We start from the raw sequence: 24,886 nt of genomic DNA on the forward strand, positions 1-24,886 counted from the left end.
GGCGCACCGCGAGGGGCGCGGCCTAGCGCCGAAGGGGCGTGGTTCAGCATAAAAACGGGGCGCGGCCACGCGTGATTGGTGGGATTGTCATTGAGGGGGCGCGGTTTTAGCGCGGGGTGGGTGGGGGAGAGAGGCGTGGTTTAGCCGCAGGCGGGCGGAGCCACGCGGGGGAAGGGCGGTGATTAGGCGTGTCTTTTCCCATATAAGGCTCGCTACTATGCATAAAGGGCGTGGTTTAGTCCCGAAATGGGCGTGGCTTGTGTGGGCGTGGGGACGGCCGGGCGTGGCGCGTGGGGGCGGGCTGAGGTTGGGGGGGGGGGAGGGGGGGGGGGTGCAGCGCGCGCTCCAAGATGGCGGCGGCAGGGCCCGAGTCCGGGGGTAGCAGCGGCAGCAGCGGCGGCCTCGGCGGTACCGGCCGGGAACGGGACCGGGGATCGGGCGGGGGCTGGGGGGGATCGGGCAGGGCTCGGAGGGGGGCCGGGGTGGTGGTGGTGGGGGGGGGGGGGGGGAGCTGGGGGGTGGGCGGGGCGTGAGGGGGTGAGGGAAGGGGGTGGGGAGGTCTTGAGGGCGTGAGGGGAATGAGGGGATTTTGGGGGGTCTGGGGGTGTGAGGGGATTTTGGGGGGTGTGAGGGGAATGAGGGGATTTTGGGGGTTCTGGGGGTGTGAGGGGATTTTGGGGGGTGTGAGGGGAATGAGGGGATTTTGGGGGTTCTGGGGGTGTGAGGGGAATGAGGGGATTTTGGGGAGTTCTGAGTGGTCTGGGGTCCTGAGGGGAATGGGGAGAATGAGGGGATTTTGGGGGTGTGAGGGGAATGAGGGGATTTTGGGGGTTCTGGGGGTGTGAGGGGAATGAGGAGATTTTGGGGAGTTCTGAGTGGTGTGGGGTCCTGAGGGGAATGGGGAGAATGAGGGGATTTTGGGGGTCTGGGGGGAATGAGGGGATTTTGGGGGTTCTGGGGGTGTGAGGGGAATGAGGAGATTTTGGGGAGTTCTGAGTGGTGTGGGGTCCTGAGGGGAATGGGGAGAATGAGGGGATTTTGGGGGTCTGGGGGGAATGAGGGGATTTTGAGGGGTCATGAGGGACATTTTGTGGGATTTTGAGTTTTTCTTTGTGAGAGTTATGAGGGAGATTTTGTGGGTTTATGGGGGTCTGGGGTCGTGAGGGGAATGGGGAAAATGAGGGGATTTTGGGGAGTTCTGAGTGGTGTGGGGTCCTGAGGGGAATGGGGAGAATGAGGGGATTTTGGGGGGTCTGGGGAGAATGAGGGGATTTTGGGGGTGTGAGGGGAATGAGGGGATTTTGGGGGGTCTGGGGTCGTGAGGGGATTTGGGGGGGGGAATGAGGAGATTTTGGGGGGTCATGAGGGACATTTTGTGGGATTTTGAGTTTTTCTTTGTGAGAGTTATGAGGGAGATTTTGTGGGTTTATGGGGGTCTGGGAGCGTGAGGGGAATGGGGGGATTTTGGGGGTTTATCTGGATTATTTTGGGAGAGTTATGAGGGGTTTTTGGGGGGCGTCTTTGGGGGTTTTTGATGGGTTTAGGGCTGAGACTGAGGGGGATTTTTGGAGATTTCTTTTGAGGTGTAGAACTCTGGGGCTGAGGAGGATTTTTGGGGGTCTTGAGAGGTTTTTTTTAGGGGGATGTTGGGTTTTTGGGGGGCTTCTTTTGGGGTGTTTTTGGGCTGTAAGACTGTTCGGTTTACAGTTTTTTGGGGTTTTTTTTGAGGTGTTTTCAGGTTTTTTTTTGGGGGGGTCTGGGAGTGTAGAAGAGTGGGGCTGAGGGAGGTTTTTGGGGCTCTTTAATGCTTTTTTTTTTTGGGGGGGGGGGCTGTGGGATTGTTTTGGGGAGGGGATTCTGGAGCTTCCTGAGGGAATTTTGGGGGGGATTTGAATTTTCCTGAGGGAATTTTTTGGGGGGATTTAGGTCCTCCAGAGGGAATTTGGGGGGGAGATTTGGATCTTCCTGGGGAAGTTTTAGGGGAGATTTGGATCTTCTTGGGGGAATTTTGGGGGATTTGGGGCTTCCTGAGGGTGTCTAAGATGTCATGGAGAGGGGGGTCTGGACCCGGCTTTTCCTCTGGGGGAAAAAAAAAAAAAAAAAAAAAAAAAAAAAAAGAACCAAAAAAAACCCCAACAAAACAAATTCCAAACTTCCCTTTGGCTTTAGGAAACCTGGGAACTCACGGGGTTTAAGAGGCTCAAAAATATCCCCCCAAAAAAAAAAAAAAAAAAAAAAAGTGGGAACGGGGCGGGGAGGGAGAAGTTTTGTTGGTGCGAGGGAAATCCGAGCCCAGTTCCTGTCCGGTGACTCACAGGGGGTGGGAAAAGCTCGCGGGGATCCCAAAATCCTATTTAAAAAAAAAAAAAAAAAAAAAAAAAAAAAAAAGACAAAAAAAAAAAATTTAAAAAAATCCCCCCCCCCCCAAAAAAAAAGAGTCCGTGAACTCGGTGGGAGCAGCAACAAAAACGTGGAATTTGTTTGGATAAGTGGGAATGTGAGCCAGGGAAAGGCTGGAAAAATCAGGAATTCGCCGGCTTTGAGGATTTTATTCATTTATTTATTTTTTTTTTTTTAAGGATAAACCAGGGAGGTTTTTGCCTTTTAAAACCGTGAATTTTTCCTTTTCTTTGGCGGAAATTTCTGGGATGGATCCAGCTCTTTATCCCGACTTTTTTTTTTTTTCCCCCCCCCCCCCCCCCCCCCCCCCAGTTTCAAATCTCTTTGCCCACCTTAAATCGTGGGTGCAGATCCATAAAAATTCCGTTTGGGAAGGATTTAAGGCCTGATCCCTCATTTTCTCACTTTTTATCCATGGGGCTTTTATTTTTTTTTTTTTTTTTTTTTTGGAAATTTGGAGCCAGAAACCCAAGGAGAAGAGCGTGGGGATTTGGGATAAATTCCATTTTTATGTTTTCTGGGATTTTCTCCTGGTTTTGTGTTTTTTTTTTTTTTTTTTCCCCTCCCTGTTTTTTTCCTGAGATTTTTTTTCACTTGCTTTTCTGGGATTTATCCTCTCTGAGTGTGGGTTTTCCTTTCTCTTGGCAGGATCCAACACCTTCAAAAAATCCCTGACTCCTGAGGTGAGTTCCAGGCTGGAAAAAGCCCAAATTCCAGCTTTTTTCTTCTCCTTTTTCAGCTTTTCCTGCTCCTTTTCCAACTCTGGGTCATTCCCTGCTTGGAAAAAAAAATCCCAAATTTTAGCATTTTCCTGCTCCTTTTTCCCAGCTTTTCCTGCTCTTTTTTTCCCAGCTTTTCCTGCTCCTTTTCCCCAGCTTTTCCTGCTCCTTTTCCCAGCTTTTCCTGCTCCTTTTCCCCAGCTTTTCCTGCTCCTTTTTCCCAGCTTTTCCTGCTCCTTTTCCCAGCTTTTCCTGCTCCTTTTTCCCAGCTTTTCCTGCTCCTTTTTCCAGCTTTTCCTGCTCCTTTTCCCCAGCTTTTCCTGCTCCTTTTCCCCAGCTTTTCCTACTCCTTTTTTCCCAGCTTTTCCTGCTCCTTTTTCCCAGCTTTTCCTGCTCCTTTTCCCAGCTTTTCCTGCTCCTTTTTCCCAGCTTTTCCTGCTCCTTTTTCCAGCTTTTCCTGCTCCTTTTCCCCAGCTTTTCCTGCTCCTTTTCCCCAGCTTTTCCTGCTCCTTTTTTCCCAGCTTTTCCTGCTCCTTTTTCCAGCTTTTCCTGCTCCTTTTCCCCAGCTTTTCCTGCTCCTTTTTTCCCAGCTTTTCCTGCTCCTTTTTCCCAGCTTTTCCTGCTCTTTTTTCCCAGCTTTTCCTGCTCTTTTTTCCAAGCCTGCCTTGACCCTGAGCAGCTCCTCCCATGGGAATTCCAGGAATTTACCCTTCCCGAGGGAATTCCTGCTCCAAAACCCAAATTTATCCTGGAACCATCCCCCAAAAACCCCTGGGAAAAATAAAATTAAATTTAACAATCCCTGAGCTGGGAATGACCGGATTGGGGTTTTTCAATTTTCCCAAAATTTCTCCTAAAACATTGGAATCACCACGGGAAAAACCCAGCCCAGCTTTCCATAGGTTCCATCAATAACCCCCCAAAACTTTTCCAGGTGTTTTTGGGCAGGGGGAAAAAAGAATCCTTTTGGGGGGGGGAATTGGATTTTTCCCATCATTTTTTTGTTCTCTTCCCAATTTTTTTTCTTTTTTTTTTTTTTATTTTTTTTTTGGCCTTTTCCCAAGATGCCAGGAGGATCCCAAACCATCCGGAAAGGCCACAGAGGAGTGGATTCCACGGGGGAAACCACCTACAAAAAGGTAAATTCCCAAATTCCCACTTTTTCCATCCCCCCTCACCCCCCCCGTTCCCTTTTCCCAAGGAATTGTGTCCAGCACCTCTGTGTGGGAATGGGTGGAGATTCCATGGAAATGAGGGAAAAGTCGATTAATTTGTTTTGCTGTTGTTGTTTTTTTTTTTTTTTTTTTCTTCTTTTCACTGCTTTCGTGGAATTTTTTTGGGAAGAGGGTTTTTAATCTCTGATTTCCCAGGTGTTTCTAGGGTTTTTATGGGAGCTTCCCAAAAATTCTTGTAAATCCCACGGAGAGGCTGGAATTGGCTGGGCAGGGAGTGAATTGTTTGGGAATTTTGGAAATGTGGGGATTTTTTGGGGGCTCTTCCTTTGAATTCCTCCCGTTCCCAAGGGATTCCCTCCATTCCCACAAGATTCCCTCCATTCCCATTTCCTTTTCCATTCCCATTTCCTCTTCCATTCCCATTTCCTTTTCCATTCCCATTTCCTTTTCCATTCCCATTTCCTTTTCCATTCCCATTTCCTTTTCCATTCCCATTTCCTTTTCCATTCCCATTTCCTTTTCCATTCCCATTTCCTTTTCCATTCCCATTTCCTTTTCCATTCCCATTTCCTTTTCCATTCCCATTTCCTTTTCCATTCCCATTTCCTTTTCCATTCCCATTTCCTTTTCCATTCCCATTTCCTTTTCCATTCCCATTTCCTTTTCCATTCCCATTTCCTTTTCCATTCCCATTTCCTTTTCCATTCCCATTTCCTTTTCCATTCCCATTTCCTTTTCCATTCCCATTTCCTTTTCCATTCCCATTCCCATTGGATTGCCATTCCCACTCCCCATTCCCATCCCCATTCCCATTCCATTCCCACTCCCACTCCCATTCCCATTCCCGTCAAATCCCTCCCATTCCCACTGTGCTCCAGCCACTCCCAATTCCCATTCCCAATTCTGTTTCCCATCCAGAATTCCCATTCCATTCCCACCCCTTTCCTCCACCCACAATCCCCATTTTTTCCCATTTTTTCCCATTTTTTCCCTTTTTTTTCCCATTTTTTTTCCCATTTTTTTCCCATTTTTTTCCCTTTTTTCCCATTTTTTTTCCCATTTTTTTTCCCATTTTTTTTCCCATTTTTTCCCCATTTTTTCCCCATTTTTTTCCCCATTTTTTCCCCATTTTTTCCCCATTTTTCCCATTTTTTTTCCCATTTTTTCCCATTTTTTTCCCTTCTTTTCCCCCTCTTCTTTTCCCCCCTCTTCTTTCCCCCCACTTCTTTTCCCCATTCCCCCCCCCATTCCCCCCCCCATTCCCCCCCCCATTCCCCCCCCCATTCCCCCCCCATTCCCCCCCCATTCCCCCCCCCATTCCCCCCCCCATTCCCCCCCCATTTCCCCCCATCTCCCCCCCATTTCCCCCCCCATTTCCCCCCCCATTTCCCCCCCCATTTCCCCCCCCATTTCCCCCCCATTTCCCCCCCCATTCCCCCCCATTCCCCCCATTTTTCCCCCATTTCCCCCCATTTTCCCCCCATTTCCTCCCCTTTCGCCCCTTCCCCCCCTTTCCCCCCCATTTTTCCCCCCATTTTTCCCCCCATTCCCCCCCATTCCCCCCCATTCCCCCCATTTTTCCCCCATTCCCCCCCCATTTCCCCCCCCCATTTTCCCCCCATTTCCCCCCATTTCCCCCCCCATTTCCCCCCCCATTTCCCCCCCATTTCCCCCCCCATTTTCCCCCATTTTCCCCCATTTTCCCCCATTTTCCCCCCTTTCCCCCCTTTCCCCCCCATTTTCCCCCCATTTCCCCCCCCATTTCCCCCCCCATTTCCCCCCCCTTTCCCCCCCTTTCCCCCCCATTTTTCCCCATTTCCCCCATTTTTTCCATTTTTTCCCCCCAGACCACCTCCTCAGCCCTGAAGGGAGCCATCCAGCTGGGCATCACTCACACCGTGGGCAGCCTCAGCACCAAGCCCGAGCGCGACGTGCTCATGCAGGATTTCTACGTCGTCGAGAGCATCTTCTTCCCCAGGTTCTCACCCCTTTTTACCCTCCTCTGTTTTTACCCAGTTTCACCTTTTTTGTCCTTTTTTCTTTTGTTTTCCACTCATTTTTCTCTTTTTTTATCCTGATTTATTTCCCCTTTTTCGCTCTTTTTGTTACCTTCCTTCCCCCCCTTTTATTACTTCATTTTTTTTCTCCACTTTTCCCCCCTTTTTTCTTCTTTTTGCTCCTTGCCTCCCATTTATTCCCTTTTCCCTATTTTTTCTCCTTTTTTGTCCCTTTCCCCTTTCCCCCCATCCCTTTCCCCTTTCCCCCGCATCCCTTTCCCCTTTCCCCCCATCCCTTTCCCCTTTCCCCCCCATCCCTTTCCCCTTTCCCCCCATCCCTTTCCCCTTTTCCCCCCATCCCTTTCCCCTTTTTCCCCTTTCCCCTTTGCCCCCCATCCCTTTCCCCTTTGTCCCCCATCCCTTTCCCCTTTGCCCCCCATCCCTTTCCCCTTTTCCCCCCATCCCTTTCCCCTTTTTCCCCTTTCCCCTTTCCCCTTTTCCCCCCATCCCTTTCCCCTTTTCCCCCCATCCCTTTCCCCTTTTCCCCCCATCCCTTTCCCCTTTTTCCCCTTTCCCCTTTCCCCCCCATCCCTTTTCCCCCCATCCCTTTCCCCTTTTCCCCCCATCCCTTTCCCCTTTTCCCCCCATCCCTTTCCCCTTTTCCCCCCATCCCTTTCCCCTTTTCCCCCCATCCCTTTCCCCTTTTTCCCCTTTCCCCTTTCCCCCCCATCCCTTTTCCCCCCATCCCTTTCCCCTTTTCCCCCCCATCCCTTTCCCCTTTTCCCCCCCATCCCTTTCCCCTTTTCCCCCCCATCCCTTTCTCCCCCTTTCCCCTTGTCCCCCTGGGGCTGGAATCCCCCACCCCGTGTTTCCCCCGTTCCATTCCCTCTGCAATCTGGACTGTCCCAACCCCCGGTCCCGTGTCCCCGCAGCGAGGGCAGCAATCTCACCCCTGCCCACCACTACAACGATTTCCGCTTCAAGACCTACGCCCCTGTGGCCTTCCGCTACTTCCGGGAGCTCTTCGGGATCCGCCCGGACGATTACCTGGTGAGTTTGGCAGCCCAGCCCCGTTTTTTCCCCCCTTTTACCCCTTTTCCTCCCTTTTTTACGCTGATTTTTTTCCCCTGCCTTTTTGTCCCCGCCCCCCTTTGTCCCCGCCCCCCTTTGTCCCCGCCCCCCTTGTCCCTGCCCCCCTTGTCCCTGCCCCCCTTGTCCCCGCCCCCCTTTGTCCCCGCCCCCCCCCCTTTGTCCCCGCCCCCTCTTGTCCCCGCCCCCTCTTGTCCCCCCCCTTTTCCTTCCCCCCCCTTTTCCTTCCCCCCCCTTTTCCTTCCCCCCCTTTCCCTCCCCCTCTTTTCCCCTTCTCCCCATGGAATTCCCACCCCCATTCCCATTTTTCCCGGGCAGTATTCCCTGTGCAGCGAGCCCCTGATCGAGCTCTCCAACTCGGGCGCCAGCGGTTCCCTGTTCTACGTCTCCAGCGACGACGAGTTCATCATCAAAACCGTGCAGCACAAGGAGGCAGAGTTCCTGCAGAAACTCCTGCCCGGATATTACATGGTGAGCCCGCGCTTCCGCGGAATTCCCGGAACGCCGCCGAGGAAAATCGGGATTTGGATCGGTCAGGGTGGCGGTGGTGGTGTGGGGTTTGGGATGTTTGGGGTCTTCAAATGGTGGAAATCCCTGGGAGAATGTGGAAAATCTGTGGGGGAAAATAGCCCGAAAAGTGCATTAGAAAAAAAAAACCCAAAAATATGGGAAACGCGTTTAAAAAAAAAAAAAAAACAAAACAAAATCTGTGGGAAAAAACCCCAAAAAATCCATGGAGAGACCTCCAAAAATCCATGAGAAGGACCCCAAACAATCCATGGAGAAACCTCCAACAATCCAGGGGATAAACCCCAAAAAATCCAAGGAGAGACCTCCAAAAATCCATGGGAAAAGCACAGAAATCCATGGGAGAAACATCATCAATCGATGGGAAAAACCACAAAAATCCATGGGGAAAGACCCCAAAAAATCCATGGGGAATGACCCCAAAAAATCCATAAAGAAACCCCAAAAATCCATGGGAAAGCCCCAAAAATCCACGGGAAAACACCAGGAGATCCTTTGACAACCCCAAAAATTCATAGAAAACCATCCCAAAAAAACTATGAACGGCCCGAAAAATTGATGGAAAAACCCCCAAAAACCCCCAACGAAATCACGGCAAACCCGTAAAACCCGGCACGATTTCACCCCAGAACCTCCTAAAAACCCCAAATTTTTTTTTTTTTGAATTCTCCCTCACTACAGAACCTAAACCAAAACCCCAGGACCCTGTTACCCAAATTTTACGGGCTGTACTGCGTTCAGGCCGGGGGTAAGAACATCAGGATCGTGGTCATGAACGACCCCAACAGTCCGTGGAGAGCCCCAAAAATCCATGGGGAAGAACCCCAAAAATCCATGGGGAGAAAACCCAAAAATCCGTGGGGAAAAACCTGAAAAATCCATTGGGAAGAACCCCAAAAATCCATTGGAAAACCCTGAAAGTCCATTGAGCGACCCTCAACAATCCATGTAGAAAACCCCAAAAAATCAATGGGGAAAGCCCAGAAATCCATGGAGAACCCTCTATAAATCCATGGAGGAACCCCAAAAATCCATGGAGGAACCCCAAATACCCATAGAGAACCCTCTATAAATCCATGGAGAAACCCCAAAATTCCATGAGAAATCCCCAAAATCCATGGAGGAACCCTTGAAAATCCATGGAGGAACCCTTGAAAACCCATTGAGAAACACCTAAAAATCCATGGAGAAAACCCCAAAAATCCATGGGAAAGCCCCAAAAATCCACGGGAAAACACCAGGAGATCCTTTGACAACCCCAAAAATTCATAGAAAACCATCCCAAAAAAAACGATGAACGGCCCGAAAAATTGATGGAAAAACCCCAAAAACCCCCAACGAAATCACGGCAAACCCGTAAAACCCGGCACGATTTCACCCCAGAACCTCCTAAAAACCCCAAATTTTTTTTTTTGAATTCTCCCTCACTACAGAACCTAAACCAAAACCCCAGGACCCTGTTACCCAAATTTTACGGGCTGTACTGCGTTCAGGCCGGGGGTAAGAACATCAGGATCGTGGTCATGAACAACCTCCTGCCCCGTTCCGTGCGCATGCACCTCAAGTACGACCTCAAAGGTTCAACCTACAAACGTCGAGCGTCCCAAAAAGAAAAAGAAAAAATTTTTCCTACCTTCAAGGACCTGGATTTTATTCAGGATCTTCCCGAGGGGCTTTTCTTGGATCCTGACATGTACAATGCTCTGTGTAAGACTTTGCAGAGGGATTGCTTGGTGAGTTTTTATTTTATTTTTTTTTTTTTTTTGGTTTTTGGGTGGGATTTTTTTTTTTTTTTTTTTTTTTTTTTTGGGGGTTTTTGTTTTTTTTTTTTAATTTAAAGGGTTTGAGGGTGGAGTGGGTTTGGGGTGTTCTGGATTTTCTTTTTCTGATTTTTTTTTTTTTTTGGGGTGAATTTTTGCTGCAAAATTTGAGGTTTTTCTGCCTTTTTTCCTGATTTTTTTGGTGAATTTTTGCTGCAAAATTTGGGGCTGTTCTGCCTTTTTTTCCTGATTTTTTTGGTGAATTTTTGCTGCAAAATTTGAGGTTTTTCTGCCTTTTTTTCCTGATTTTTTTTGGTGAATTTTTGCTGCAAAATTTGAGGTTTTTCTGCCTTTTTTTCCTGATTTTTTTGGTGAATTTTTGCTGCAAAATTTGAGGTTTTTCTGCCTTTTTTCCTGATTTTTTTGGTGAATTTTTGCTGCAAAATTTGGGGCTGTTCTGCCTTTTTTCCTGATTTTTTTGGTGAATTTTTGCTGCAAAATTTGGGGCTGTTCTGCCTTTTTTTCCTGATTTTTTTGGTGAATTTTTGCTGCAAAATTTGAGGTTTTTCTGCCTTTTTTCCTGATTTTTTTGGTGAATTTTTGCTGCAAAATTTGAGGTTTTTCTGCCTTTTTTTCCTGTTTTTTTTTGGTGAATTTTTGCTGCAAAAATTTGAGGCTGTTCTGCCTTTTTTTTCCTGTTTTTTTTGGTGAATTTTTGCTGCAAAATTTGAGGTTTTTCTGCCTTTTTTTCCTGATTTTTTTTGGTGAATTTTTGCTGCAAAATTTGAGGCTGTTCTCCCTTTTTTTCCTGATTTTTTTTTTTTGGTGAATTTTTGCTGCAAAATTTGGGGCTGTTCTGCCTTTTTTTCCTGTTTTTTTTTTGGTGAATTTTTGCTGCAAAATTTAGGGCTGTTCTCCCTTTTTTCCTGATTTTTTACCACTTTTTTGTGGGGACTTCGGGGCTGTTCTGCCTTTTTTACCTGATTTTTTTTTTGGTGAATTTTTGCTGCAAAATTTGAGGTTTTTCTGCCTTTTTTTCCTGATTTTTTTTGGTGAATTTTTGCTGCAAAATTTGGGGCTGTTCTGCCTTTTTTTCCTGATTTTTTTTTTTGGTGAATTTTTGCTGCAAAATTTGAGGCTGTTCTGCCTTTTTTTCCTGATTCTTTTGGTGAATTTTTGCTGCAAAATTTGAGGTTTTTCTGCCTTTTTTTCCTGATTTTTTTGGTGAATTTTTGCTGGAAAATTTGAGGCTTTTCTGCCTTTTTTTCCTGATTTTTTTGGTGAATTTTTGCTGGAAAATTTGAGGCTGTTCTCCCTTTTTTTCCTGATTTTTTTTTTTGGTGAATTTTTGCTGGAAAATTTGAGGCTGTTCTCCCTTTTTTTCCTGATTTTTTTTTTTGGTGAATTTTTGCTGCAAAATTTGAGGCTGTTCTCCCTTTTTTTCCTGATTTTTTTTTTTTGGTGAATTTTTGCTGCAAAATTTGGGGCTGTTCTCCCTTTTTTCCTGAATTTTTTTTTTTTTTTTTGTGGGAAAAATCTGTGAGTGCTCTCCCTTTTTTTCCTGATTTTTTTTACCATTTTTTGGTGGGAAATCTGTTTGCCTTTCTGCCGTTTTTTTCCCTATTTTTCATGTGAAAAATCACCATTTTCCACCATTTTTTCCCCGTTTTTTTTTTTTTTGAGCTTCCCTATGAAAAACCATCTGAATGTTTCACCCAATATCTGTTTTTTCCCCAAACTCCCAATTTTTTCTGCCCATTCCAGGAGCTGCAGAGCTCCGAGATCATGGATTACACCATCCACAAATTCTGCCTTTCCCATCCTTTTTTTTTTTTTTTTCCCCCTGTTTTTATTTTATTTTTTTTTTTTTTGTGGAAAAATTCCGCCAGCGTCCTACTTGATTCCAGCATTTTAATTTTTATTTTAATTTTTTTTTTTGTGGAAAACCAGTGGCTGTTCCACCATTTTCCTTGTCTTTAGGTATTTTTTGTTTTTTTTTTGGTGGGAAATTTCTGTGCCTTTGTGCTGTTTTTCCACGTTTTTTTGCTGTGAAAATCGCCGTTTTTCCACCCTTTTTTTTTTTTTTTTTGGACAACTTTTGGGTGTCCTACTTCTTCCTCCAAATCCTTGATTTATATATTTTTTTTTTTGCTCGTTCCAGGTGCTGCAGAGTTTCAAGATCATGGATTACAGCCTGCTGGTGGCCATCCACAACCTGGACCAGGCTCAGCGCGAGCGCGCGGCCGGAACGGCCGGAGGGGACGGACCCGGGCGGCCGGCGGGACAGAGAGCTCTGTACTCCACTGCCATGGAGTCCATCCAGGGAGAGGCACCCAGAGGGGGGCACCTTCGAGACTGAGGACCAGTGAGAGAGGGACTGGGAGTCACTGGGAGTCACTGGGAGGAACTGGGAGTCACTGGGAGTCACTGGGATTGGGATAGAGCGTTTACTGGGAGAGCTCTGTACTCCACTGCCATGGAGTCCATCCAGGGAGAGGCACCCAGAGGGGGCACCTTCGAGACTGAGGACCAGTGAGAGAGGGACTGGGAGTCACTGGGAGGGACTGGGAGTCACTGGGAGTCACTGGGAGTCACTGGGATTGGGATAGAGCGTTTACTGGGAGAGCTCTGTACTCCACTGCCATGGAGTCCATCCAGGGAGAGGCACCCAGAGGGGGCACCTTCGAGACTGAGGACCAGTGAGAGAGGGACTGGGAGTCACTGGGAGGGACTGGGAGTCACTGGGAGTCACTGGGAGTCACTGGGAGTCACTGGGAGTCACTGGGAGTCACTGGGATTGGAAAGTCCATGGAGTCCATCCAGGGAGAGGGACCCCGAGGGGGGCACCTTCTGATCCCAGTCCCATTCCCAATCCTTGTTCCCGTTCCCATTCCCTGTTCCATTCCCAATCCCTGTTCCCATTCCCAATCCCTGTTCCCATTCCCTGTTCCCATTCCCAATCCCTGTTCCCATTCCCAATCCCTGTTCCCAATCCCAATCCCTGTTCCCAATCCCAATCCCAATCCCTGTTCCCAATCCCAATCCCAATCCCTGTTCCAATTCCCAATCCCTGTTCCCGTTCCCATTCCCTGTTCCCATTCCCAATCCCTGTTCCCAATCCCAATCCCAATCCCTGTTCCCATTCCCAATCCCTGTTCCAATTCCCAATCCCTGTTCCCGTTCCCATTCCCTGTTCCCATTCCCAATCCCTGTTCCCAATCCCAATCCCTGTTCCCAATCCCAATCCCTGTCCCAATCCCAATCCCTGTTCCCAATCCCAATCCCAATCCCTGTTCCCAATCCCAATCCCAATCCCCATTTTTCCCAGGATGGGCGGAATTCCCGCCCGCAATTCCCGCGGGGAGCGGCTGCTGCTCTACATCGGCATCATCGACGTGCTGCAGTCCTACAGGTGTGTTAATGAACCTGGCTGGTCAATGAACCCCCACTCACTGACCTCCCCCAGGCCCCGGGGCCGCAGCTCCGCCCCAAAACTTGGGGAGTGGGAATGGGAATGGGGATGGGAATGGGGAATGGGAATGGGAATGGGGAATGGGAATGGGGAATGGGGATGGGGATGGGGATGGGGATGGGGATGGGGATGGGGAATGGGAATGGGAATGGGGAATGGGGAATGGGGAATGGGGATGGGAATGGGGATGGGGATGGGGAATGGGAATGGGGAATGGGAATGGGGATGGGAATGGGGAATGGGAATGGGGATGGGGAATGGGGAATGGGAATGGGGAATGGGAATGGGAATGGGAATGGGGAATGGGGAATGGGAATGGGGAATGGGAATGGGAATGGGGAATGGGGAATGGGAATGGGGAATGGGGATGGGAATGGGGAATGGGGAATGGGGGATGGGAATGGGAATGGGGAATGGGGAATGGGAATGGGGAATGGGGAATGGGGAATGGGAATGGGAATGGGGATGGGGAATGGGAATGGGAATGGGAATGGGGAATGGGGAATGGGAATGGGGAATGGGAATGGGGAATGGGAATGGGGAATGGGAATGGGGATGGGGAATGGGGAATGGGAATGGGGAATGGGAATGGGAATGGGGAATGGGGAATGGGAATGGGGATGGGGAATGGGAATGGGGAATGGGAATGGGAATGGGGAATGGGGAATGGGAATGGGGAATGGGAATGGGGAATGGGAATGGGGAATGGGAATGGGGATGGGGAATGGGGAATGGGAATGGGGAATGGGAATGGGAATGGGAATGGGGATGGGGAATGGGGAATGGGAATGGGGAATGGGAATGGGGAATGGGAATGGGGAATGGGAATGGGAATGGGAATGGGGAATGGGGAATGGGAATGGGGAATGGGGATGGGAATGGGGAATGGGGAATGGGAATGGGGAATGGGGAATGGAATGGGAATGGGGAATGGGGAATGGGAATGGGAATGGGGAATGGGAATGGGGATGGGGAATGGGGAATGGGAATGCGGAATGGGAATGGGGAATGGGAATGGGGAATGGGAATGGGGATGGGAATGGGAATGGGAATGGGAATGGGGAATGGGAATGGGGAATGGGGATGGAATGGGGAATGGAATGGGGATGGGAATGGGGATGGGAATGGGGATGGGAATGGGAATGGGGAATGGGGAATGGGGAATGGGGATGGGATGGGGAATGGGAATGGGGATGGGAATGGGATGGGAATGGGGAATGGGAATGGGAATGGGAATGGGGAATGGGAATGGGGAATGGGAATGGGAATGGGGAATGGGAATGGGAATGGGAATGGGAATGGGGATGGGAATGGGAATGGGAATGGGGAATGGGAATAGGGAATGGGAATGGGAATGGGGAATGGGAATGGGAATGGGGAATGGGAATGGGAATGGAATGGGAATGGGAATGGGAATGGGAATGGGGATGGGAATGGGAATGGGATGGGGAATGGGGATGGGAATGGGGAATGGGAATGGGAATGGGAATGGGGAATGGGAATGGGGATGGGGATGGGGAATGGGGATGGGGATGGGAATGGGAATGGGAATGGGAATGGGGATGGGGAATGGGATCGGGATCGGGATCGGGGCTGCTCTCCCTCCCTGCAGGTTCGTCAAGAAGCTCGAGCACTCGTGGAAGGCCCTGGTGCACGATGGGGTGAGGGGGGAAAATGGGATTTGGGGGAATAAACGGGGATTTGGGGAAAAAAATGGGGGGTTGGGGGGAAAAGGGGGATTTGGGGAAAAAATGGGGGTTGTTGGGGGGGAAAAAAATGGGGATTTTGGGGGGGATAAATGGGATTTTGGGAAAATCAGGGAATTGGGAGGGAAAAGGGGGATTTGGGGAAAAAAAATTGGGATTTTTTGTGGGAAATCGGGAATTTTACGGGGAGGAAAAATGGGAATTTTGGGGCGAAAAATGGGATTTTTTTGGGAGGGAAAACGGGAATGCCCGGAAGTCGTCCCCGTCCCCCCCCCCCCCCACCCCCCCCCCGCCCCCGAGCTGCTCCACGCTCGGAATTCCCGGATTTTGGGGCTCATTCCCAGCTTTGGGGCCGTTGCAGGACACGGTGTCCGTGCACCGGCCGGGATTCTACGCCGAGCGCTTCCAGCGCTTCATGTGCCACACGGTGTTCCGGAGAGTTCCGCGTGAGCGCCCCCGAAATTCCCCTGAAACCCCCCTAAAGACCCCCTGGAACATCCCTGAAACCCCTAAAATCCCTGAAATACCTAAAAACCCCCTGAAACCCCCCTAAAGACCCCCTGGAACATCCCTGAAACCCCTAAAATCCCTGAAATACCTAAAAACCCCTGAAACACCCCTAAAGACCCCCTGGAACATCCCTGAAATCCCTAAAATCCCTAAAAACCCCCTGAAACCCCCCTGGAACCCCCCTGAAACCCCTGAAATCCCTAAAAACCCCCTGAAACCCCCCTGGAACCCCCCTGAAACCCCCCTGGAACCCCCCTGAAACCTCCCTGAAACCCCTAAAATCCCTGAAATACCTAAAAACCCCCTGAAACCCCCCTGAAAACCCCCTGAAACCCCCCTAAAGACCCCCTGGAACATCCCTGAAATCCTAAAATCCCTAAAAACCTCCTGAAACCCCCCTGAAACCCCTAAAATCCCTGAAATCCCTAAAAACCCCTGAAACCCCTAAAATCCCTGAAATCCCTAAAATCCCTGAAATCCCTGAAACCCCCCTAAAGACCCCCTGGAACATCCCTGAAACCCCTAAAATCCCTGAAATCCCTAAAACCCCCCTGAAACACCCCTGAAACAACCCTGAAACCCCTAAAATCCCTGAAATCCCTAAAACCCCCCTGAAACACCCCTGAAACAACCCTGGAACCCCCCTGGAACCCCCCCTGAAACCTCCCTGAAACCCCTAAAATCCCTGAAATCCCTAAAAACCCCCTGAAACCCCCCTGAAAACCCCCTGAAACCCCTAAAATCCCTGAAATCCCTAAAAACCCCCTGAAACCCCCCTGAAACTTCCCTAAAGACCCCCTGGAACCCCCCTGAAATCCCTAAAATCCCTGAAATCCCTAAAAACCCCTGAAACCCCCCTGAAAACCCCCTGAAACCTCCCTAAAGACCCCCTGGAACATCCCTGAAACCCCTGAAATCCCTAAAAACCCCCTGAAACCCCCCTGAAACCCACCTGAAACCCCTAAAATCCCTGAAATCCCTAAAAACCCCCTGAAACCCCCCTAAAGACCCCCTGGAACATCCCTGAAATCCCTGAAACCCCTGAAATCCCTAAAACCCCCCTGAAACCCCCCTGGAACCCCCCTGAAACCCCCCTGGAACCTCCCTGAAACCTCCCTAAAGACCCACTGGAACATCCCTGAAATCCCTAAAAACCCCCTGAAACCTCCCTGAAACCCCCCCGAAACCCCCCTGAAACCTCCCTGAAACCCCCCTGGAACCCCCCTGAAACCCCTAAAATCCCTGAAATCCCTAAAACCCCCTGAAACCCTCCTGAAACCTCCCTGAAACAACCCTGAAATCCCTAAAACCCCTAAAAACCCCCTGAAAACCTCCCTGAAATTCCCCTAAAAACCCCCTGAAACCCCTGAAATCCTTGAAACCCCCTAAAAACCCCCTGAAATCCCTTAAACCCCCTGAAACCCCCCTGAAATCCCTAAACCCCCCTGAAATCCCTAAAACCCCCCTGAAATCCCTGAAATCCTAAAACTCCCTGAAATCCCTGAAAACCCCCTGAAATCCCTAAAACCCCCCTGAAATCCCTAAAATCCCTGAAATACCTAAATCCCCCTGAAATCCCTAAAACCCCCCTGAAATCCCTAAAATCCCTGAAATCCCTAAAACCCCCTGAAATCCCTAAAACCCCCTGAAATCCCTGCACCCCTCCCTGCTCCCCTCCCTGGGAATTCCTCCTCCTCCTCCTTCTCCTCCCCCTTCACCCAAGTTTTCCCCATTTTATTCCCATTTTTTCCCCATTTTTTTCCCACATTTTTTCCCCATTTTTTCCTATCTTTTTTCTATTTTTTCCCCATTTTTTCCAATTTTTTTCCTATTTTTTTCCAATTTTTTTCCTATTTTTTCCAATTTTTTTCCAATTTTTTTCCTATTTTTTCCCTATTTTTTTCCCATTTTTTCCCATTTTTTCCCATTTTATCCCCATTTTTCCCCATTTTATCCCCATTTTTCCCCCATTTTTCCCCCATTTTTCCCCATTTTTTCCTATTTTTGTCCAATTTTTTTCCTATTTTTTTCCTATTTTTTTCCTATTTTTTCCCATTTTATTCCCATTTTTTCCCCATTTTTCCCCCATTTTCCCCCATTTTTTCCCCATTTTTTCCCCATTTTTTTCCAATTTTTTTCCTAATTTTTTCCTATTTTTTCCCATTTTATTCCCATTTTTTTCCTATTTTTTTCCAATTTTTTTCCTATTTTTTTCCTATTTTTTCCCATTTTATTTCCATTTTTTCCCCATTTTCCCCCCATTTTTTCCCCATTTTTTCCCCATTTTTTCCCCATTTTTTCCTATTTTTTCCAATTTTTTTCCTAATTTTTTCCTATTATTTCCCATTTTATTCCCATTTTTTTCCAATTTTTTCCCCATTTCCCCCCATTTTTCCCCATTTCCCCCCATTTTTTCCCCATTTTCCCCCCTTTTTCCCCCCCTTTTTTCCCCCCTTTTCTTTTTCCCCCACTTCTCCTCCCTTCCCCTTTAGGAAAATGCAGAAAATCCAGATTTTTTTTTTTTTTTTTTTTTCCCTCCATGGAATTTTCCCTTTTTTTTTTGTTTTTTTCCAGTGAAACCTTCCCCATCCAAGAAGAGCCGAGCTGGGGGCGCCGTGCCCAGGAGGAGCTGCCAGGGGGGGACCCCGACCCCAAATCCCACCCCGGGAACGGGGGACCCCAAATCCCAACCCGGCGCCGAGGGGGACCTGGAGCAAGGTGGGAAAAGGCCAAAAAAAAGAAAAAAAAATCATATTTTCATCCCCAAAAAAATCACATCTTTATCCCCCAAAAAATCTCATTTTTATCCCCAAAAAAATCTCATTTTTATCCCCCAAAAAATCTCATTTTTATCCCCCAAAAAATCTCATTTTCATCCCCAAAAATCTCATTTTTTTCCCCAAAAAATCTTATTTTCATCCTGAAAAAACCCAAAATTTGATTCCTAAAAAATTCCCATTTCTATCCCAAAAAAATCTCATTTTGGTCCCCAAGAAATCTCCGATTTTATTGATGAAAATATCCCAGATTTCTACCCCAAAAATTCCCAGTTCCCATTCCCAGTTTCCTGTTCCCATTCCCAGTTCCCATTCCCAGTTCCCGTTCCCATTCCCAGTTCCCAGTTCCCAGTTCCCAGTTCCCAGTTCCCATTCCCAGTTTCCTGTTCCCAGGTTCCAGGCCGGATCTGCTCCCTCGCTCCGTTCCCATTCCCAGTTCCCATTCCCAGTTCCCAGTTCCCATTCCCAGTTCCCAGTTCCCATTCCAGTTCCCGTTCCCATTCCCAGTTCCCAGTTCCCATTCCCAGTTCCCAGTTCCCAGTTCCCAGTTCCCATTCCCAGTTTCCTGTTCCCAGGTTCCAGGCCGGATCTGCTCCCTCGCTCCGTTCCCATTCCCAGTTCCCATTCCCAGTTCCCATTCCCAGTTCCCAGTTCCCATTCCCAGTTCCCGTTCCCATTCCCGTTCCCATTCCCAGTTCCCATTCCCAGTTCCCAGTTCCCATTCCCAGTTCCCGTTCCCATTCCCATTCCCAGTTCCCAGTTCCCATTCCCAGTTCCCAGTTCCCATTCCCAGTTTCCTGTTTCCAGGTTCCAGGCCGGATCTGCTCCCTCGCTCCGTTCCCATTCCCAGTTCCCATTCCCAGTTCCCAGTTCCCATTCCCAGTTCCCAGTTCCCATTCCCAGTTCCCGTTCCCATTCCCATTCCCAGTTCCCAGTTCCCATTCCCAGTTCCCAGTTCCCATTCCCAGTTTCCTGTTTCCAGGTTCCAGGCCGGATCTGCTCCCTCGCTCCGTTCCCATTCCCATTTCCCATTCCCAGTTCCCATTCCCAGTTCCCAGTTCCCAGTTCCCATTCCCACTTCCCATTCCCACTTCCCATTCCCAGTTCCCGTTCCCAGTTCCCATTCCCAGTTCCCAGTTCCCATTCCCAGTTCCCATTCCCAGTTCCCAGTTCCCATTCCCAGTTTCCTGTTCCCAGGTTCCAGGCCGGATCTGCTCCCTCGCTCCGTTCCCGTTCCCGTTCCCGTTTCCGTTCCCGTTCCCGGCTCGCTCCCGTCCCCGTCCCTCTCCAGCCCCTCCCTCGGCAGCGCCGGAGCCGGATCCCCGCCCGGCAGGTGGGAGCGGAATTCCGGGAATGAGCTCCCTGGGAAAAGGGATCGGGGCCGGGAAAAGGGATCGGGATCGGGATTGGGATCAGGATTGGCATCCGGATCTGGAGCAGGATTGGGATCGGGATTGGCATTGGGATCGGCATTGGGATTGGGATCTGGATCAGGATTGGGATCGGGATTGGGATTGGGATCTGGATCAGGATTGGGATCGGGATTGGGATCGGCATCGGGATTGGGATCTGGATCAGGATTGGCATCCGGATCTGGAGCAGGATTGGGATCGGGACTGGCATTGGGATCGGCATCGGGATTGGGATCTGTATCAGGATTGGGATCAGGATCGGGATTGGGATCAGGATAGGCATCGGGATCGGCATCAGGATTGGGATCGGGATCGGCATCGGCATCGGGATTGGGATCTGCATCAGGATTGGGATCGGGATTTGGATCGGGATTGGGATTGGGATCGGGATTGGCATCGGGATCGGCATCGGGATCGGCATCAGGATTGGGATCGGGATTGGGATTGGCATCGGGATCGGGATCTGGATAAGGATTGGGATCAGGATTGGCATCGGCATCGGGATTGGGATCGGGATCAGCATTGGGATCAAGATTGGGACCGGGATCAGCATTGGGATCAGGATCTGGATAAGGATTGGGATCGGGATTGGCATCAGGATCGAGATCAGGATTGGGATTGGGATTGGGGTCTGGATTGGGATTGGGATTGGGATCAACGTCATGGTCAGCATCGGGGTCGGGATCAGGGTCGGGATTGGGGTTGGGACTGGGATCGGGATCAGGATTGGGATTGGGATTGGGATGGGGATCAGGTTTGGGATCATGATCCAGGGTTGGGATCAGGATTGGGATTGGGATTGGGATTTGGATTGGGATCGGGATTGGGATTGGGGGCGGTTAAAAAAAGGGCAGGGGGTGGGTCAGGATTGGAAAAGGGTTCTGGGATCAATCCCTGGGTTTGGGATCATTCCTGAGGTTTTTGGGATCATTCCCCAGGGTTTAGGATCATTTTGGGATCATTCCTGAGGGTTTGGGATCAATCCTGAGGGTTTGGGATCCTTCCCTGGGTTTGGGATCATTCCTGAGGTTTTTGGGATCAATCCTGGGGGTTTTTTTGGATCATTCCTGAGGGTTTGGGATCATTCTGGGATCATTCCTGAGGGATTTTTTTGGGATCATTCCCTGGGGTTTCAGGATCATTCCCGAGGGTTTTTTTGGGATCATTCCCAAGGGTTTGGGATCATTCCTGAGGGTTTGGGACATTTTTGGGATCATTCCCTGGGGTTTTTTTGGGATCATTCCCTGGGGTTTTTTTGGGATCGTTCCCTGGGTTTTCGGGATCATTCCCAAGGGTTTGGGATCATTCCCGAGGGTTTGGGACATTTTTGGGATCATTCCTCGGCTTTGGGACATTTTTTGGACGATCATTCCCAAGATTTTTTTTGGGCGATCATTCCCGAGTTGGGCTTTTTTATTTATTTTTTTATTTAATTTAATTTTATTTATTTAATTTATTTATTTATTTACTTACTTGGGATCATCCCTGACCCCTTTTTGAGATCATTCCTCGGGACCCTCTCCCCCATATCCCATCCCCCTTTTTTGGAAGGAAACCCCTTTGGAAATCTGGGAATTCCGGTCCGGGAACGGCGCCGCCGTTTCCGGCTGATCCCAAATTCCCGCAGGTCCGTGGGGGTCGAAGTTCACGCGGGGCCCGGAGCAGCTCCTGCCCTTTCCCTTCCCAGGTCAGCCTCAATCCACGTTTTCCTCATTTCTTCCATTCTTTATTTTTTTTATTTATTTATTTTTTTTATTTATTTATTTTTTTTATGGAATATTTCCCAGGAAATCCCGGATTTTGGAGGTTTTTTTTTTTTTTTTTTTTTTTAAAGGTCGAATGTTTCCCAGATATTCCCGAATTTCTACTTGGGATATTCCCGGGGTTTTTTTTTTTTGTGGGTTTTTTTTTTTTTTTTTGGGTTTTTTTACTTCGCAACCCCCGCGGGGGATGGAGGAGGAGGAGGGCTGGAATTCCTGTGGAATTCCCAGGGAATTTTCTCTCCATAAATTCCATGGAATTCCCAGGTGGGATTAATCTGGAATGTTCCCTTCATCCCCCCCCGTTTTCCCACGGAATTCCCACATGGAATTCTCCTGGAATATTCCCTTTATCCACATTTTTCCCACCAGGAATTCTGGAATATTCCCTTTATCCCCATTTTTCCCACCAGGAATTCTGGAATATTCCCTTTGTCCACATTTTTTTCCATCTGGAATTCTGGAATATTCCCTTTATCCACATTTTTCCCACCTGGAATTCTGGAATATTCCCTTTATCCCCATTTTTCCCACCAGGAATTCTGGAATATTCCCTTTGTCCACATTTTTTTCCACCTGGAATTCTGGAATATTCCCTTTATCCACATTTTTCCCACCTGGAATTCTGGAATATTCCCTTTATCCAAATTTTTCCCACCTGGAATTCTGGAATATTCCCTTTATCCAAATTTTCCCCACGTGGAATTTTCCTGGAATTTTCCCCTTGATCCCCATTTCCCGTGGAATTCCCAATTTCTTCTGCAATTCCCAATCCCTGTGTTCCTGGGGAAAAAAAAAAAAAATTAAAAAAATTTGGGAAAAGCAGGATTTTTCCAGTGTTTTCAGGTGCTTTTTTCCCCCCCAGGATTTCCTGGGAATTCCACGGGAACAGCAGGAAGTTGGGATTTAGGGTTGGGATCTCTTGGATTTTTGCCCTTCAAAAAATTCCCCAAAAAAATTCCCCAAAAAGTTCCCAAAAATTCCCCAAACAAATTCCCAAAAAATTCCCCAAAAATTCCAAGAAATTGCCAAAAAAATTCCCAAAAATTCTCAACATTCCCCAAAAAATCCTGAAAAATTCCCGCAAAAATTCCAAAAAATTCCGAAAAAAATCCCCAAAAATCCCAAAAAAATTTCCCAAAAAATTCCCCCTAAAGTTCCAAAGAAATTCCCAAAAATTCCCAAAAAAATTCCCAATAATTCTCCAAAAATTCCCAAAAATTCCCCAGAAATCCCAAAAAAATTTCCCAAAAATTCACCCAAAAGTTCCAAAAAAATTCCAAAAAAATGCCCAAAAATTCTCAAAATTCCCCAAAAATTCCCAAAAAATTCCCCAAAAATTCCCAAAAATTCCCCAAAAAATTCTCCAAAAAAAAATCCCCCAATATTTCCAAAAAATTCCAAAAACATTCCAAAAAAATCCAAAAAAAAATCCCAAAAAATCCCATAAAATTCCCCAAAAAAATCCCAAAAATTCTCAAAAAATTCCCAAAAATTCCCAAAAAAATTCCCAAAAATTCCCCAAAAAATTCCAAAAAAATTCCCAAAAATCCTCAAAAAATTCCCAAAAATTCCCCAAAAAAATTCCCAAAAATCCTCAAAAATTTCCCCAAAATTCCCCAAAAAATTCCAAAAAAATTCCCAAAAATCCTCAAAAAATTCCCAAAAATTCCCCCAAAAATTCCAAAAAATTCCCAAAAATCCTCAAAAAATTCCCAAAAATTCCCCCAAAAAATTCCCAAAAATCCTCAAAAAATTCCCCAAAATTCCCCAAAAAATTCCAAAAAATTCCCAAAAATCCTCAAAAAATTCCCAAAATTCCCCAAAAAATTCCAAAAAAATTCCCAAAAATTCTCAAAAAATTCCCCAAAATTCCCCATAAAATTCCCAAAAAAATTCCCCCAAAATTCCCGAAATTTCCCCCCAAAATTCCCATTTTTTTTGTTGTTTCCCAGAGGATCCCCCGGCCCTTCCCTGCCCCTGGAGCTGGAGGAGCTGCAGGAGACCGAGATCAGCTTTGTGAGTGTTTTCCATGGAAAAAAATGGGAATTCCCAGGGAATTCCAAGGGATTTGGGGGGGTGATGGGATCCTGGAATTTCCTGGGAATGGGGCAGCCCAAAATTCCCTGGAATTTCCCAAAAGTTTTGAGAAAAATTCCTGGAATTTTCCAAAAATTTTGGGAAAAATTCTTCATTTCCCAGGGTTTGGAATATCCCAAATCCGTCAAAAATTCCTGGAATTTCCCCAAAAATTTTTTGGGAAAAATTCCTGGAATTTCCCAGGGTTTGGAGTATCCCAAATCTCTCAAAATTTCCTGGAATTTCCCCAAAATTTTGGGAAAAAATTCCTGGAATTTTCCAAAAATTTTGGGAAAAATTCCTCATTTCCCAGGGTTTGGAATATCCCAAATCCGTCAAAAATCCCTGGAATTTCCCAAAAAATTTGGGAAAAATTCCTGAAATTTCACAAAATTTTGAGAAAAATTCCTGGAATTTCCCAAAAAATTTTGGGAAAATATTCCTGGAATTTCCCAAAATTTGGGGAAAATTCCTCATTCCAAGGCTCTGGAATATCCCAAATCTCTCAAAATTTCCTGGAATTTCCCAAAAATTTTGGGAGAAATTGCTGGAATTTCCTCAAAAATTTTGGGAAAAATTCCTGAAATTTCCCAAAAAATTTTGGAAAAAATTCCTGAAATTTCCAGGGTCTGGAATATCCCAAATCCTGCAGAAAATTCCTGGAATTTCCCAAAACTTTTTTGAGAAAAATTCCTGGAATTTCCCAAAATTCTGGGAAAAATTCATGAAATTTCCCAGGCACTGGAATATCCCAAATCCCTCAAAACTTCCTGGAATTTCCCCAAAAATTTTGGGAAAAATTCCTGAAATTTCCCCAAAAATTATGGAAAAAATTCCTGGAATTTCCCAGGGTCTGGAATATCCCAAATCCTGCCGAAAATTCCTGGAATTTCCCAAAATTTTGAGAAAAATTCCTGGAATTTCCCAAAATTTTGGGAAAAATTCCTGAAATTTCCCAAAATTTTGGGAAAAAATTCCTGGAATTTCCCAGGGTCTGGAACATCCCAAATCCTGCAGAAAATTCCTGGAATTCCCCAAAAATTTTGGGAAAAATTCCTGAAATTTCACAAAATTTTGAGAAACATTCCTGGAATTTCCCAAACTTTTGGGAATAAAACCCCAAATATTCCATGTTGAAAATTCCCATTTTTTCCTCATTCCCGATTTTTTGATTTTTTCTTTTTTTTTTTTTGTTTAATTTTTTTTTGTTTTTATTTTTGTTTTGTTTTTTTTTTTTTTCTCTTCCCAGTGAATCGACGCCGACGGAATCCCAAAAATCCTCTGGAATTCTTTTCCCACCAATCCTGGGAGCTGGAAAAAAACAAGGAATGGACTTGGGAAAAAATTGGGGAATTTCGAGATTCCCTCTGGAATTCTTGGAACCGCCAAATTCCTTGGAAAACCGAGGATGAAAATTGGGAAAAAAGGACCTGAAATCTCCAGGAATTCCCGAATTTTTTGGGAGGGGGGAAAAAAAAAAAAAAAAAAAAAAAGGGAGAGAA

General features: G+C 47.3%; 1 protein-coding gene across 1 annotated transcript; it reads left to right on the forward strand.

The window, feature by feature from the left end:
* Nucleotides 1-358: 358 nt before the first annotated feature.
* Nucleotides 359-24,772, forward strand: PIP5K1A (phosphatidylinositol-4-phosphate 5-kinase type 1 alpha). The gene is made up of 17 exons (XM_062511266.1): nucleotides 359-408; nucleotides 3,049-3,083; nucleotides 4,184-4,258; nucleotides 6,142-6,272; nucleotides 7,224-7,341; nucleotides 7,699-7,851; nucleotides 9,342-9,641; nucleotides 11,830-11,997; nucleotides 12,166-12,200; nucleotides 12,997-13,080; nucleotides 14,753-14,801; nucleotides 15,208-15,292; nucleotides 17,931-18,074; nucleotides 19,331-19,466; nucleotides 21,173-21,232; nucleotides 23,261-23,324; nucleotides 24,634-24,772. The coding sequence occupies exons 3-17, from the start codon at nucleotides 4,184-4,186 to the stop codon at nucleotides 24,634-24,636; spliced, it is 1,605 nt and encodes a 534-aa protein (XP_062367250.1). The 5' UTR covers nucleotides 359-408; nucleotides 3,049-3,083; the 3' UTR covers nucleotides 24,637-24,772.
* The last annotated feature ends 114 nt before the right edge of the window (nucleotides 24,773-24,886 follow it).

The sequence above is a fragment of the Cinclus cinclus genome, chromosome 31 (genome assembly GCF_963662255.1).
Source record: "Cinclus cinclus chromosome 31, bCinCin1.1, whole genome shotgun sequence".
Classification (NCBI taxonomy): Eukaryota; Metazoa; Chordata; class Aves; order Passeriformes; family Cinclidae; genus Cinclus; species Cinclus cinclus.